The sequence below is a fragment of the Eulemur rufifrons genome, chromosome 8 (genome assembly GCF_041146395.1).
Source record: "Eulemur rufifrons isolate Redbay chromosome 8, OSU_ERuf_1, whole genome shotgun sequence".
Lineage (NCBI taxonomy): Eukaryota > Metazoa > Chordata > Mammalia > Primates > Lemuridae > Eulemur > Eulemur rufifrons.
In genome coordinates this window covers 33047574-33064799 of record NC_090990.1, presented here as the reverse complement: position 1 = coordinate 33064799, position 17226 = coordinate 33047574, and the positions used below count along the sequence as shown (strand labels likewise).

At 46.3% G+C, this 17226-nt stretch overlaps 2 protein-coding genes across 4 annotated transcripts in view; both read right to left on the bottom strand.

The window, feature by feature from the left end:
• The window catches only part of TMEM69 (transmembrane protein 69), a 197134-nt gene that overhangs the window by 108745 nt on the left and 71163 nt on the right, over positions 1-17226 (bottom strand). The window lies entirely within an intron of this gene.
• Positions 4226-15827, bottom strand: AKR1A1 (aldo-keto reductase family 1 member A1). Of its 3 annotated transcripts, none has more exons than XM_069479872.1 (9): positions 15642-15827; positions 9551-9640; positions 7211-7330; positions 6887-7038; positions 6061-6256; positions 5585-5784; positions 5271-5343; positions 5044-5130; positions 4226-4384 (listed from the first exon to the last, which is right to left on the bottom strand). In XM_069479872.1, exons 2-9 carry the CDS (start codon positions 9632-9634, stop codon positions 4319-4321), a joined length of 978 nt encoding a protein of 325 aa, XP_069335973.1. In that variant the 5' UTR covers positions 9635-9640; positions 15642-15827; the 3' UTR covers positions 4226-4318. The 3 variants fall into 3 exon arrangements, with proteins under 3 accessions (XP_069335973.1, XP_069335972.1, XP_069335974.1); XM_069479871.1 differs by having other exon boundaries at positions 15572-15824; XM_069479873.1 differs by lacking the exon at positions 15642-15827 and adding an exon at positions 14515-14574.

Below are 17226 nucleotides of genomic sequence, written 5' to 3'. Positions count from 1 at the left end.
GAGCCCAGGAGTTCGAGACCAGCCTGGGCAACAGACCAAGAACATATCTCTACAAAAAATAAGAAAAATTACCTAGGCGCAATGGTGTACGCCTGTAGTCCCAGCTACTTAGGAGGCTGAGGTGGGAGGCTTGCTTGAGCTCAAGGTTGCAGTGAGCTATGATCGTGCCACTGTACTCCAGCCTGGGTAACAGAGCTAGACTCTGTCTCTAAAACAACAAACCTGGCTGGGTGTGGTGGCTCACACTTGTAATCCTAGCACTCTGGGAGGCTGAGGCAGAAGGATCTCTTGAGCTTAGGAGTTCATGACCAGCCTGAGTAAGAGTCAGACCCTATCTCTTAAAAAAAATAAATTAAATTCTATAAATTAGAAAAATAAAACAACAAACCCCAATAATCATATTAAGAATTATTTTTGCAGAAATATTTGAAAACTTCATAGTTTTCCTAAAAGCCGTCCTTAATACTCTGATATTCCACCAAACATCCTCTTTTGAAGTCTAGTGTCCTCAACTTTGATTTTTTTTCTTTTTTGGTTAACTGTCAGATCCTAAGTTTTTTAGTTATTTATTTTTCTTTTTTTGAGACAGAGTCTCACTCTGTTGCCCGGGCTAGAGTGCTGTGGCGTCAGCCTAGCTCACAGCAACCTAAAACTCCTGGGCTCAAGCAATCCTCCTGCCTCAGCCTCCCCAGTAGCTAGGACTACAGGCATGCACCACCATGCCCAGCTAATTTTTTCTATATATATATCTTTTTTTTTTTTTTTTTTTGAGACAGAGTCTCACTCTGTTGCCCAGGCTAGAGTGAGTGCCGTGGCATCAGCCTAGCTCACAGCAACCTCAAACTCCTGAGCTCAGGCGATCCTCCTGTCTCAGCCTCCCGAGTAGCTGGGACTACAGGCATGCACCACCATGCCCGGCTAATTTTTTCTATATATATTTTTTAGCTGTCCATATAATTTCTTTCTATTTTTAGTAGAGATGGGGTCTTGCTCTTGCTCAGGCTGGTCTCGAACTCCTGAGCTCAAACGATCCGCCCACCTCGGCCTCCCAGAGTGCTAGGATTACAGGCGTGAGCCACCGCGCCCGGCCTATATATATATCTTTAGCCGTCCATATAATTTCTATTTTTAGTAGAGATGGGGTCTCACTCTTGCTCAGGCTGGTCTCGAACTCCTGAGCTCAAACAATCCACCTGCCTCGGCCTCCCAGAGTGGATCCTAACTTTTTAATGGTTTTGGGTATGATTCATGAAATTCTCCAAATTTTTTTATTGCTTCATAAAATATGGCATCTTTTGCAAGATTCACAGTTTTACTTTACAATGGGTGTGTACTGTTTTGTCCAGTGATTAGACAAAGATGTCAGTAGACAATGTTAATGTTAAGCAGGGTTTGATATTTGAGTCAAGAATAATTTCTGGGCCAGGCATGGTGGCTCACAGCTGTAATCCAAATCCTAGCATTTTGGGAGGCCAAGGCAGCAGGATTGCTTGAGGTCAGCAGTTTGAGACTAGCCTGGGCAACATAGTGAGACCCCTATCTTTACAAAAAAAAAAAAAATTAGCTGGCTGTGGTGGCACACACCTGTAGTCCCAGCTACTTGAGAGGGCTGAGGCAGGAGGATCACTTTGAGCCCAGGAGTTTGAGGTTATAGTGAGCTATGATGATGCCACTGTATTCTAGTGTGGGCAATAGAGCAAGACTCTATCTCAAAAAAACAATAATAATAATTTCTAAGTAGTTGATTAGTAAATAATTTCATGTTATGACCACTTTTGCTTCCTGTTATGAGCTGGATTGTGCCCCCACCCCCAAATTCATATATTGAAGTCCTAACCCCCAGGAACTAAGAATGTGATTGTTTGGAGATGGGGTCCTTAAAGAGTTAACTTAAATGAGGTTGTTAGGATGGGCCCTAATCCAATATGACTGGTGTCCTTCCTTATAAGAAGAAATTTGGACAGATGGGTAGTGGGAAGACAATGGGAAAATACACGGAGAAGATGGCCATCTACAAGCCAAGGAGAGAGGTCTAGTACAGACCCCTCCCAGCCCTCAGAAGGAACCAATCTTGCCAACACCTTGATCTCAGACCTCTAGCTTCCAGAACTGTGAGAAAGTAAATTTCTGTTTACACCTAGTCTCATTGGTTATGGCAGCCCTAGCAACCTAACACACTTCCCTACCTCAGATCTGTATAAATCTGGATCACGAAACCATGTGCTAGATCTGTGGAATCACATAGCAGGCCACCTGGCAAGGGTGAAGTCAGGAAAGACATCTCACAGGAAGTAACATGTAAAACAAACACATAATTAACACATTGACTGCCACACACAAAAAAACAGAAACTTTTCCTTGGGGCCACAGTTTTATTATGAAAATAGAATAAAAACTTCAAGTGTAATTAAAGGTAAACATAAATAGAAAAACACATTTATTTTCTATTCATTTAGTCCATGTTTTTGGAATTAAATTGGCAACATTAATTGTAACAATAAGAACATCAACAAGATTTTATATGTGCTTCATGAAGCCCCACGGTCAAAGCTAGAATGAATTAAATACAACTCTCATGGCAGTTAGTATGTTAAAAGGAGTTAGCCAATACTAAAGGGTGGGCTAAGTGGTAGATTATTCTAGTCAGGACAATGTATAGAAAGGACTAGAAACAAAACACTACCTTCCAACATGTCTCCTTCCACCCACTTTTTACCCCTCTAATCCATTCTTTCCACTGTACCCAGGTTGTGTTTTTAAGACACAAATCATCCCATGTTACTCCTGCTCAAAACTTTTCCATGGCTTCACATTGCATTAATGATTAAAAAAAAGGCCGAGTGTGATAGCTCATGCCTGTAATCCTAGCACTCTGAGAGGCCGAGGAGGATCGCTTGAGCTCAGGAGTTGGAGAACAGCTTGAATAAGAGCGAGACCCCATCTCTACTAAAAATAGAAAAAATTAGCTGGGCATGGTGGTGTGCACCTGCAGTCCCAGCTACTCAGGAGGCTGAGGCAGGAGGATCACTTGAGCCCAGGAGTTTGAGGTTGCCATGAGCTAGGCTGACGCAATGGCACTCTAGCCCGGGCAATAGAGTGAGACGCTGTCTTAAAAAAAAAAACCATCTTTAACAGTCTCCTAGGCCCTCCATTTCTAGGCCCTACCAATTCCAGCATAATTTCATGGTATTCCCCCACCTCCAACTCCTCTTTATTCACTTTTAGTTTCTGTCAACACAAGCCTTCTTTAGGTTTTTCCAGCAGCTTCTCCCAGTTTCCAAGGCTTTTCCCCAAGCTGTCCAATTTGAATGGAATACTATTCCCACTTTCACCTCCTTTAACTAATTAATCCCTATTCATCCTTCAGATCTCAGCTGATTTAATAAGTAAGCTTCTCACCCTGCACTACTTCCAACTGTAATTAAACTAATTATGTAATTACTTAGTCTGTCTCCTCAGGTAGACTGTAGGGACCTGTATGTCTTGGTTATAGCTATATCCCCAGGGTCTAGCATTGTGCCTAACCCATAAGTGCCCAATAAATACTTCTTGAATGAAGAGCAATGGTTCAACTTGAAAACTAAAATGAGTTTTGTCTAACTGGAGCTTAGAGAGATTTGCCTAGAACCTTCCTAAGACTCGTTTATCAGCGGGCCTCTGGTGGCCAGATAAAAAGTACACAAGCCCTCACGGGCAGAGTAACAAGGTTTGGGCAGGATTGTACCTCTTTCAGGTAGCCTATGCACACTGACTATAGTGTCTAAGAGAAAAAGCTCCATCTCTACCTTCTTTTGCAAGCTTCACCTGATTTTGCAAGGTGGGACCTCCAAACTTCTAAATATAACTTTTTTCAGCTCTTCATATTCATAAATCCAGGAACTGACCCGGATAGGGGTATGGGAACTGAGGGCCAAGGTCTAGCACTGCCTTGAAACCACAGAACTACTGCCCTGATCTCACTCCTGAGGGGACTGATTTTTGACACTTGGTAAAACTCTAGGGAAGCATGCAGTGCTGAGATCTGCCACTAAATGGCGCTACTCCCCAACGTGCCTAACGCAGGAATACAGAAGTGAAATTCAGCGGCCTTGCAGGTTCCTCCAGAACCAAGAAAGATAAGAAGTTTGGGTTTCAAGGGCAGGTCACACTCAGCAGCCCCTAGGTCTGCCATCCCTAGGGGAAACAGCTTCCATCCTGACCAGATAAATAAAACAAGCAAGCAATGTTGATGTTCCAATAACTTTATTAACTCCCTCTTTCTGGGGTGGCAGGACCTCATTGCTGGAGAGCTTGGAAGGGAAACTAGGAAGCTGTGGTCTTAGTATGGGTCATTAAAAGGATACAGAGGGTGCCCTGCATCCCTTGGGACCTGCTTCCCATTCACCTGGAAAGAGAGACAAATAGATGACTCCATTAGCAGGAGCTGCCATTCCAAACACTCATGGCATCTTCCTAAAATCTTCCTAAACAAATTTATCTGTGTACAACACTATGCCAAGTGGCAGTGGCTGGGATCCCCGCCCCCTACTCAGAGAATGCCACAGTATCAACAGCATTCCTGCACCAAACCCATGGCCTGACACAAAGCTGCTCCTGCCCTAAGAGTTTGTAGTCTCAGCCAGGATCAAGTGGCCGGGAACTATTTATTTCCCCATGTGCAGCAGACTTTACCCACAACCCAACCCCTCTACAAGGTCGACAATGCCTTCAGGGCTCCCCTCGCATCATTTACTGAGAAACTACTACATGTCAGGAGCTGGGTTCATGTTACAGATAGGAAACTGAAGCTTGGAGAAGTTAAATAACTTGCTCTAGATTATAAGATATCAAGAAGTAGGACTCGGGCTCACAGGTTATATACCTTATCTGAGCCATACTACTTCCCTGAGCTCAAGAAAGTGAAAAGAGAGCAGTATATCCAGGATAGCAATCCCACCAACATCTCCCTCCCACAACCAGCAAGCCTGAGGCCAGACCCAGACAAGAATCCCACCCCAAATGCCACACGACACTCCCTGACTCTGGGGAGTGATACATCCTCACCGTAAGCATGGGCACAATATATCGCCAATTTTTGTTGAGGGCATCCAGCTGCTTCATCTCTTCTGGGCTAAAGGTAAAGTCAAACACCTGGGGACAGAGAGGGGTTCAGAAAAGCTGGCCTTGTGAGCAGAAGCTGGGGTCCCATGACATTGCCTTTTTAGCTAGGCAGAGTTGGGGCCAGAAAGTATCCCAAGGAGCTAAAGAAGACAGAACCCATTACCAAGTACCTGGATGTTCTGAAGGATACGAGAGGGAGTGATACTCTTGGGGATGCAAATTACTTTCCGCTGGACCTGCCACCTAAATTGGGGATTAAGGTAGATGAGGAAAAGGAGTCAGTATTCATAAGCATTATTTTGTCCACCATGCAGCCTTCCTTAAGTTGCTGAAGCACGTGAGCCTCCCTGGAATACGAAACATGCCAAGTGGCCTCCCCTCATATCACATGGCAAGATCCTCAGCCCCACTCACATGCTAAAATAAGGAATCCCTTACCCTTGGCTTCCAACCCAGGAGCCCTTTCCCTAAGACTGCTCCGTACCTGACCAAGATCTGAGCTGGAGATCGGCCATACTTTTTAGCCAGTGCTAGGACCACTGGTTCCTCAAGCAGGACAGGCTCACCCGGACTACGCCAACCACGATCAGGGGAGCCCAAAGGGCTGTAAGCAGTCACCTCCAGGCCGCGTGCTTGGCAATGGGCAATTAGCTCATTCTGAGCCAAGTATGGGTGGCATTCCACCTGAACCAAGGAACAAGCCATCACCATACATAGTCATACCCAGTTTGCCCAGCCCCACCTAGTCATGCATGTCTGGGCCAACTCCCCATTGCTGATCCCCCACTTCCACTCAGCCTGGTTTTTCTCACCATTTTCCATTCCCTCCCAGAGCTTCAGCACTCACCTTTATGCACCAATACTTCTGACAACTCATCTCCATTGAGTAGGCCCATCACCTGCTCACTTATACTTGTGTGCACACAATCCCCAAACCACTGATCTGTGTGCTATGCTCACCTGCAAGACAGCTGGTCGCACAGAGGCTATACTGAGTATATCATCAATCTGCCGACTGTTGAAGTTGGACAGGCCCAGTGCCCGTATCAGCCCCTTAGCCACCAGTGCCTCCAGAGCCTTCCAGGTCTCCTTGTAGTGGGTTGAGTCATAGCGGATGGTCCCATCGGCATTCTTGGGGAAGGGGATGTCTCCCCGCCTGAGTGAGAGAGAGCCCCCCAACTGTGGGCACAAGTGCCAGGCTTCTGCCGTACCTGCCCATCCAGCTACTCTATGTCCCAAACTCCAAGCCCAGAGAGGGTAGAGGGCCAAGAACTAGGAACAGCTACGCTTTTTCATCCTTCCAGATTGTAACACAGGTGTTAAGTCTACATGGAACACCTATTCGCCCTCCACTTTTTCCTAGACGCTATCCTCTCCTCTGGGAAGTCTTTCTTAACTCCTTCTTCCTTGGGGAGTTATCTATTCTTCCGGCACAGGGCACAGTGCTGATAGTGGGCTCTTATCACACCCTCTGCTGGGACTTATTCATTACTATAATCCCAGGACCTAGTTCAACAAAAGGGTCAGAACATTTCCTGAATGAATAATGGGACCAGGAGGTACACACAAGCATACCCTAGGGCATACCATGTGAAGCTGCCTTCCTTTTTCTAGAGCTAAACTCCTGGCTACTGTAACAGAAAAGGCTAAGATCCCACATCAAGCTCCTCAGCTTGTTTCACAGATGAGTATTCTTATCCTGCTCTGCTGCTTAACTTACAGTAAGGTACGAATATCACCCCACTCAACCTCCTGACTCCCAGATGAAGACCCTGGCAAGGCTCACTCAAAGGCATAAGGCCAGTGCATCAGGTACAGGTCCAGATACTCCAGCTGGAGGTCAGCCAGCGTCTTCCGGAAGGCAGGCTCCACATCTTCAGGGTGGTGCTTGGTGTTCCACAGCTTGGATGTCACAAACAGCTCCTCTCGAAGCACCGCCTAGTGCAGGGTCCATAGTGAGAAGAGCCATGGGCACCCAGTCTTACCCGCCCTCAACTCTGGCAGACAAACTGGATGGAAGCTGATGCCAGATTCCCTCCAGCCAGGCTGAGCCCCAGCTTCAGCTTCTGAGTTTTGTCACTGTACCCCTCTCTGAAGCCACAGTCCTCACCTTGCCTGGTCCCACGTTCTCCTTCAGGGCCTCCCCAATCTCAGTCTCATTGCCGTAGATAGCAGCACAGTCAATGTGGCGATAGCCTACACTGAGGGCATACTTCACAGCGGCTTTTACCTGCCAGGTGAGAGAAGCAGAGGTTTTAGCTCTGTTGGTTTGGGCCAGAAACTGTCTCCTGCACAAGGTCACTGCTAGGAAGGCAGGAATATCCCAGGGCCATCCATGCAATGGGGGTGAAAAGATGGAAGATGGTTCTAGCCTAGGAGACCAGAAGCCTCTTCAGAGGCCCCAAACTCTTTGTCCTGCCCCCACCCCATCAGTCTCTAAGGTTTCTTCCTATCCAAGCCATCTCAGCAAGGTCCAGCAAAAAACTAACAATATGTTCCCAGCATCTAGCATAAAAAAGGCTTTAGCAAATATTTTTTAAATGATGGATAAATAGGCAGAAAACAAAAGTATAGATCATAGAGACAGGTTCCCAGTCTTGTGGAGCTGGTGAGAGAAACATGATATGGGAAAAAAATTCCTGGGCCAAGCTACACAGGGAGAGATCCTCAGGGAGCCATGTAGACAGAGTGAGCTCTGAGAGCTCAGGCCAGCAAAAGAGGTGAGAGGGGTGGAGGAAGATTAAGGAAGGCAGAGAAGTGAGCTGGAGGCTCAGCAAAGAGCTCCCTAGTGAAAGAGAAGATAGGCATCAAGTAGAAGGATGGGTCAGTTAATTTGCTACAAACCAGACAAGAAACATGGCAGCAGAAGCAGAACCAAGGACATCCAGCCCTAGCCACAAAGCACCCAAAGCTCTTGTGTGCACCTAGCGCAGCATTCAAGATCCCTATCTGAGGCCGGGCGTGGTGGCTCACACCTGTAATCCTAGCACTCTGGGAGGCCGAGGCGGGAGGATTGCTTGAGCTCAGGAGTTCGAGACCAGCCTGAGCAAGAGTGAGACCCTGTCTCTACTAAAAATAGAAAGAAATTAGCTGGACAACTAAAAATATATAGAGAAAAAATTAGCCGGGCGTGGTGGCGCATGCCTGTAGTCCCAGCTACTTGGGAGGCTGAGGCAGAAGGATTGCTTGAGCCCAGGAGTTTGAGGTTGCTGTGAGGTAGGCTGATGCCACAGCACTCTAGCCAGAGTGACAGAGTGGGACTCTGCCTCAAAAAAATACAAAGAACAAAACAAACTACCAAAAAAAAAAAAAAAAAAAAAAAAAGATCCCTATCTGATGCAGCTTACTCCTCAGATATACTCCCCTTATGCCTGACCTGAATCCTGCTGCTCTATGCCCCACCTTGGCCCTGGCTCTGGCCTCCATCCCCTGCCTTGACCTAGCTCCTGGCCTTGTCCCCAGGCTGTGTCAAGTGCCTGCCAGGAACACTGGGACCCCCAGCTCCAGGGTCCTACACAGCTATAGGAAGAAAAGAAAAAGGAAAAAAATGCAGAGATCATTCAACCATACCACAAATACCAGCCTAAATCCCAGACAGAGGAGGCTGCTCTTCCTGCTGGGGCTTCTTTCAAACTTAATCCCCAAACTTCTCTTAACTCTGACTCAGATTTTCAAGGAACAAGCCCTGCAGAAATGCCCCGCCCTAAGTAGGAGCCGAATCTCATAGCTAAGTCAGCCCAAGAAAGCAGGTCTCCATTTCCAGGATCCCCTTACCTGTGAGGGTCTACACCAGGGATCAGTAAACTATCAACTTTTTTTTAAACAGACATTGAGCTAAGAATTTAATAATTAACCATTTACATTTCTAAATGGTTACTTATTAAGCGGTTATATAAGTATATAATCACCTCCATTTTGTAACTTGTCTGACTAAAAACTAAAATATTAACTACCTGGTTCTTTAAAAAAAAGTTTGCTGAACTTTGGTCTATACAGTTGACCTAGTTATTCTTTAAAACTTGATACCTGCTATACGCCTAATTCCGGACTAAGCACCAGGGAGAGACCCAGCCCTCAGGGAGCCCGTCGTGGGAGAGGAAACATGATCACAGCACAGGGTGATAAGTGCCGTATTAGGGGGTCACAGCACAGGGCTGAACACAGAAGGGCACCATGTCCGCCAGAGCACTCAGCGCAGATCCAGTTAGAAAAAGGTGTCCTTCCTTTATTCTTGGCCTTGCTGGGCCCCCTCAGCCCGTCCTGAGTCAGCCAGGGAAGCCAAGGGTTTACTATTGGTCTCATCTCTTCTCACTGCCCTCCATGCTCATCCCTACTGTAAGTGGAATACAGGGTGGGGCTGCCAAGGAAAATGTAGGGCCCTTCTCCTAAATCCTGCCTTTTCCCTAGCAGAGGCTCAAGAAGTACTCCCTTCTCCTCCCTCATCCCTCACCTGGCCAGGGTCACTCTTCCAGGTACCCAGACCAATCAGGGGCATCTTCTGCCCAGTGTGCAGGAGGACATAGGAAGCCGCCATTGCCCCCTGAAACACAGATGAGAAGAGAATGGTGTGGGGGTTAGTGCTGTTGCTTGCGTTTCAGATATCCACTGGTCAAGAACACTGTAAAACATGGGCCAGGAAGCAGGTGGGGAAGAGGAGACAGACATGGAGAACAAACACATGGTTGTATATGTGCCTGTGAGCAGAGGGAGTGGAGACAGGGTGTCCAAAACCAAACAAAGCCAATAGCTCCTGAACAAACACTAACCAGACCACCAGGCTGGCTGCCTTTCCTTCTACCAGGCTAAAAGCCTGTGTTAAAGAGTTCTAATATCTAAAAATAAAGGCGGGGTGGCTCCACAGAAGCACCTAGCCTGGACTAAATAAGGTCTCAAGCCAATGTAAGACAGGCAAAGGCCATAATGAGATAAAGTGAGACCAGGTAACTTAATAGGCCCAGGAAGGGGCTCCTTCTCTGAGGATGAAATGAATGTCTCCAGGAGATTATCAGAACTACAGAGATTCTCTAAGTCCCTCTCACAGAGATCTCATCAGCTGTACTGGTTCGCCTAAGTGGGCTTTTACAAGGGAGGTATACATTATTGAAATGAGAAAATAGGGTCAAAGAGGTGAAGTTATTTGCCCTAAATCAACAGCTAAGAAGTGGCAGAATGGCCGGGTGCAGTGGCTAATGCCTATAATCCCAACACTTTGGAAGCCCAAGGCTGGAGGATCACCTGAGGCCAGGAGTTTGAGACCAGCCTGGGCAACAGAGACCTCGTCTCTACAAAAAATAAAAAAAATTAGCCAGGTGTGGTAGCACACACCTGTAGTCCAAGCTACAGGGAAGGCTGAGGCAAGAGGATCATTTGAGCTCAGAAGTTCAAGGGCGCAGTGAGCTATGAGTGTGTCACAATACTCTAGCCTGGGAGACAGAGCGAGACCCTGCCTCTAAAAAATAAAAAAATTAAAAAAAAGAAGAATCAGTGTAAGTGGCAAAACCAAGAATCCCAGGAGGAGTTGATGGAAAAAGGCAGGTAAACACAGGCCTATAAAAATATATGTGCTTTCAGTTGGGAACTCATAGTAGAAAAAGGAAAAAATATATATATATGTGCTATGCCTCACAACAGATACATGTACGATGTGCTACAGAAAAGGAAGTGAATTCTGTAGCGCAAGGATCAAGAAATATTGACATTGGCTTTTAAGAATGTGTTGGACTCTTCCCAAGAGCCAAAGGGAAAAAAGTCTTGCCAGGAAGGGGAAGCTAGATACATGGCTTCGGTGTAACAGAAAAGTAGTGGAATTATAAGAAAATTTCCAACTGAACAAAGCAGGTAATTGGAGCACCCCCTACTGAAAGGTATGAAAATTAGAAGTTTCCAAATGCCCAGGAATACTCATTTTCTCAGCAAATTGTATGTTCCAGCCCTTGTGCTAAACAAGAGACACACATATTTAAATAGGGTCCCTGCCTTCCTTCAGTTTATGGTCTGGTAAGGGGGACAAATGATATCAGTACAATGTGATAAGAACATCTATAGGGCTGCAAAATCTTTTTTTTTTTTTTTTTTTTTTTTTTGTTGAGACAGAGTCTCACTTTGTTGCCCAGGCTAGAGTGAGTGCCGTGGCGTCAGCTTAGCTCACAGCAACCTCAGACTCCTCGGCTTAAGCGATCCTACTGCCTCAGCCTCCCGAGTAGCTGGGACTACAGGCATGCGCCACTATGCCCGGCTAATTTTTTCTATATAGATTTTTAGTTGTCCATATAATGTCTTTCTATTTTTAGTAGAGACGGGGTCTTGCTCAGGCTGGTCTCGAACTCCTGACCTTGAGCAATCCACCCGCCTCGGCCTCCCAGAGTGCTAGGATTACAGGCGTGAGCCACCGCGCCCGGCCGGCTGCAAAATCTTTGATCAAAATCTGAACAAGGGCTACATAAGGACTGCAAGAAAAGAATAACCTGGCAAGGATGGCTTCTTGGAGGCCATGCCTTCCTGAGTGTCAAGCTTTAAATAATGAATGAACAAGAGTTGCCCAAGTGAAAGAGAAAGCAGAGCCAATGAGGTAGAAATAACCGTTTCCCTTATCTCATCAGTGCCATAAATATCAGTTTCTTGGGATTGATTTCACTGCCAACAATATCTTTATAACTATAATCTTAGTTTCCAGTTTCTAAAATGACATAAGATAAAGCAGGTAATAAGACAAATTCTGAGTATAGCCAATACACTAAAACTGTCTTTCTTAGTGCTTCTGACCTAGAAAAAATTTTAGTCTATTGTAACCTGGTTTTGTAAACCACTCTTTTCTGCTAAAACAAAAACAAAACTGTTCAATCTGAACAGCAAACCATAGATTGCCTAGAGCAATACTCTTTGTAATCAAACTTTCCATGGACACAAATTTCCCAGGGATCAAAAGCAAGCATGTCTGGACTTCACAGGAAGAATCTTGTGGCTTGCTGCCACCAGGGTCTATTACAGGTTTCTTGGACTTGATGTCCAAACAATGACCTGTTCGCAACTCCCAGATTTCCCAGCACACATGGGAAGGCTCTGAAATTACACCTGGGGTGAGAGCTTGAACAAAACCCTGGCTTAAGGGGAAAAGGAAGAAACTTGAATCTTGTTCTTCCCTTTCTTTTGCTGGTGAAACTGAAAACCAAAAGGGCTGAGGCTCGGGGGATGAGGATTAAAGAGGCAGGAAGACCTAAGGAAGATCTGCAAAGAATAAGAGTTCCCAAGGCAAGAATAGAGGGGCCACACAGATGTTTTACTCTGGGACAGAAAGTCATCCTCAGTCAGCTCTTGACTTCATCTTCTGCCTGAGGCAACAGCTTTCTAGCCCTGCATTAACAGATTCCAGACTCTAGGCCTGTCAGGAACTGCCTACCCGGACCTCAGGCAGCATGCAGAAACCCTCAAATTATCTTGAAGTTTAAAAGAGAGAAGCTGCGGGGGAGGAGGATACAGGGGAAGAGGGTAGTATTAGGACTCAGGTTTTATTATTCCCAACTCAGCACCAAGGTTCCTTCTCTCTGGTATTCATTCTTTCCTTCTCACAGGAGGGCTCTACAGTTGCTGCCTGGATGCAGATCCAGGAAAAAAAGAAAACAGTATTTACATGAGTGTTTCCTGGCTGCATGGGCCTCTCCTCTGCCTCCCACAAATGCTGGTTTCCCTCAGAGTTTTGTCCTCAATCCTTTTCATTCCCTAGTTGAGTTCATATCTTTAGTTATCACCTTAAGCCCTAATTCTTCCCACCCCAGTTCTGTATATTCTGACTCCCTCTGGACCTCTTTACCAGTATGTCCCATAATGTTTCTTTTTTATTTTTTATTTCTTTTTGAGACAGAGTCTCACTTTGTTGCCTGAGCTAGAGTGCTGTGACATCAGCCTAGCTCACAGCAACCTCATACTCCTGGGCTTGAGCAATCCTCCTGCCTCAGCCTCCCAAGTAGCTGGGACTACAGATGCGCACCACCATACCCAGCTAATTTTTTTCTATTTTTAGTAAAGATGGGGCCTCGCTTTTGCCCAGGTTGGTCTCCAAATCCTGCTTTCAAGCAATCTTCCTGCCTCAGCCTCCCAAAGTGCTGGGATTACAGGTGTGAGCCACTGCCTGGCCATCTTCTCCTATACTTCTAAACAAGCCACTTTGGGCAGGGCACAGTGTGACAGAGTGATACCCAGTCTCTTAAAAAAAAAAAAAAAAAAAAAAGAGAAGCCAGTTGGAAAACCACCTTAAATATGTAAATGTTGGCCACATTTGGCCTATTTGGCTGTGTTAAAAATCTTTTTAATACTTGTAAGTAAATATTGAAAGAGATACTGTTTCCTCTGAAATGTAATGTAAGGCCGGACGAGGTGGCTCAGGCCTATAATCCTAGCACTCTGGGAGACCAAGGCAGGAGGATTGCTTGAGCTCAGGAGTTTGAGAGTAGACTGAACAAGAGTGAGACCTCATCTCTACCAAAAAGAAAGGAAAAAAAAAAAAAAAAACCAGCCAGGTGTTGCGGCTACTAGGGAGGCTGAAGCAGAAGGATCGCTTAGGGCCCTGGAGTTGGAGGTTGCAGTGAGCTACTACAACTGCACTCTACCCACAGTGACAGAGTGAGACTCTGTCTCAACAACAACAACAAAAGGCAACTGAACACCCTTCCTCACCACATCCCACTCTTTCATTAAAAAAAAAAAAAAAAAAGTAATGTAAGACCTAAGACTGCAATAATACTTCATGTACTTATTGATGTATGTGGAAAGAAGAATTTAAAAATATATACTTCCGGCCAGGCTCACACCTGTAATCCCAGCATTTTGGGAGACTGAGGCAGGAAGATCACTTGGCCTAGGAGTTTGACACCAGCCTGGGCAATATAGTGAGACCCCATCTCTAAAAAAAATTTAGAAAAAATTAGCTGGGCATGGTAATGTGTACCTGTAGTCCTAATTACTTGGGAGGCTGAGGCAGGAGGATCCCTTGAGCCCAGGAGTTCAAGGTTACAGCGAGCTATGATTGCACCACTGCATTCCAGCCTGGGAGACGCAGCAAGATCCTATCTTTAAATAAATATTTCCTAAATCTTTCTCCAGAGAGAAAGATCCATATCTACCTCCACTGCCACTGCCCTAACTCTGACCACCATCATCCCTTACTTAAACCACAAATCTCTGCCTCCAGTGTGGACCCTTTTCCCACAATCTATTCACCAAATCCAAACACGTGACTCCCAGTCTGAAACTCTTCCAGCAGTTCTCTCCAACCCTCAGTACAAAGTCCAGGCTCCTTTAAAACCTGGTTCCTACCTTCCTCATTTCTCCACTTCCTTATTTCAGACTCCACGTTCCAGACTTTGAACACAGTTGCACCACTTATTTGACTCCAGGCCTCTGAACACTTTCCTTCCCCACCTGTGCCTGGCTAACTGCTGCTCATCCTTCAGCTAGCACTTTGTAAATTTCTGTCTCCTCCCATGTACTGATAGCTTGTGCACACCACAGCATTTTTCTGTTTATATATAAATTTCCCGCACAAACCTAGCTACTCCTTGGGGTCAGGGCCTGTCACCTGTCTGAACCTCTCACTCCTACTAGAGTACCTGTCCCATACAAACATATATACACACTGCACACACACAGAGGCTAATGGGGGACAGATCTTGACAGCTGGAGTTTGGTCAGCTGGAGGGACATTTGAGGAAGTCACTACCTCTGTCACCTTTTCCTTTACTTCTTGGGAAACCTGGAAAGAATAATCTCCAGAGAATATCAAACCACTTTACTATCTTTGGCAAAAAAAATCCCAGCGGACCAGATAGAATCATACTGAGATTGCTTCTGTATTGCAGACGAGAAATCAGACCTTGGAAAAGTAACAGGCCTAATAAGAACCATCAAGACTCTTCCAGGGAGGTTCTGGAGTCCTGACTATGGACAATCTTAAGAGAAGACTTAATTAATAGTACCAACATCTGGTGAAGGTTCAGATCCGGGTCACACTTTAACAGAGCTCTGGAGCAACACAATAACATGCCCAGATTTCCCAGTCCCATGGTAGGCGTTTAAGTAAGAGGATTCTGCCCCACTTCCAGTCACTTCCGAGAAGCATTCCTGCACCTGCATAGGAAAGCCGGAGCGCCTGGAAAAATCGTGTAGGCGAGCAAACAAAAGATTGCAATTAAAACTTACAGTGCATCATATGTGCTGGGCGCACTCAAGGCTTTATCTCAATTTTCACTACAGCTCTCATGTTGGAACTCGTTTTATCGCCGGGGAAACTGAGGTTCAGAGAAACTGAGAAGTTATACAATATCATACAGAGAACAAGAGAAAGAGCTCAAATCCGAAACCTCGTCTGGTCCCCTCCAGTGCCCAAGCTCTTCGCTCAATCCCGGAGGCTGACACCTCCGCAGTAAAAGATCGAAGCTATCTCCGGGAGAAAGATGGACCAGCAGCAGGAGAAACTCACCTCGGCAAAAGCACAGAGCGTGAACAGGAGAGCGTGAACAGAGTAGCGTGAGCTGAGCTCAGTTTCGCACCTGCCAGAGATCCAATGGCCCTCAGCTTAAGTCTGGCGGTGATGAGGAAGCTCCACCCGGGGGGAGGGGCCGGGGCCAGGAATCACGGATCACGCGCATGGCGGACCCCGTCCCCCGCCTCCCCAGGAAGCAGCGGAAGGGGATGGAAGCCAGAACTGGGAGGCCGTACCGTCCCCTCCCCTCCCCTAGGTGGTGGACGCCAGAAAGGCAGGAGCTTGGACATTCACTCCACAGCGTGAGTTTGGAAAACTCGCGGGCGCAACGCGGCGGCGCCGCGGGCCACGTGGACGTTTTGGGGGCGGGGCGGGGCGTAGCCGGGCCGCGCCTTTTTCTGGCCCAGATTGCACCGCGCGCCTCGGCTACGTTGCTCCAGTGCTTCCGGAGGAAGTAAGGTTGGAGGTGCCACGTTGCGGGTTCTTGTATCTGCCGTAGTTACGGATTCCCCATCCTGGCTTTCTCTCCATAACGATTGTGACTGGATTCCCAAAGTTCACTTAAATTGGCACCGTTGTTTAGTTTCGGAAACAGCCCCAGAGAGCAGCGACCACACAAAGTTGACCAGAACGGAGAAGACCTCGGATCTGCAGACTCCAGATGCCAGAAAGTTCCTGGTCCCTGCTCTATCTGGACCGTGGACGCGAGTTAGCAGATTAACGAACTGCTGAGTCATTGCTGTAACCCAGCCCTCTCATTCCTCCAGCTTTAGGACTTTTGCTCTCAGTTCTAGCCATGAGGATTGTTAGATGCAAGGCACAGCCCTAGCCATCCTAGAGTTTTCAGAGCAATAGTTGTCAACTTAAAAGTGTACTGTTTTGAGAACATATTATCCCTTTCACAATCATCCCATTTTACAAAAGACATGCTCCTCAGCCAGCTTCTAGGGTGCACTGCTCCAGTGTAAAAATCTTGAGGCCCTAAACAAAGAGACGCTTAGAAATACTGGTAGTGGTTGAAAGGACGGTGGGTCTTGTGAGTAAAATAAATCAGCTCTCTGCTCTCTCCCTCCCTCTCCACCTAGCCTACAGGTGCCTTGCAGAGCTCTGTTTTTACATCTCAAAAGAGCCCAGCAGACAAAAAGGAAATGTAAAATTTTTTTACGGTGGTTAGACTTACTAAAACTGCCTTTTTAGCATCTGTTTCTATAGCATGGAGTAGTTCCTGAAAAGTTCCAGGATGACAGCATAGGGGACAATCTCCAGACATCAAACTTAGCCCAAAATCATATCTTGAAGGCACGGCCACTTTATCCCTAAAGCAAAGGGAAAGGATGCAGCAGTTTCACACAGCAGATTCCATTATCTGCTTGCAGTTAAGAAGAGAAAGAGCAGATACAGCAATTCACAATTACTATTTTTCTCTTTGTCCCTGTAAAAGCAGCAAGCGACTTGGCCTAGCTGCTGGCATCTCCCTTCTCTTTCTTTGGGATGCCAGACTGGCTCCCTGCTCTCTTCTGCCCCCCCACCCTTCACCCTCTCATTCTCTCTATCCTTCTGAGATGATAAACTTTTAATTTTTTATATCTTAATCTCTGCTTGAGAAATCTTTCTCCACCTGCACCATGAACGCCTACTAGGTTTTCCACCCT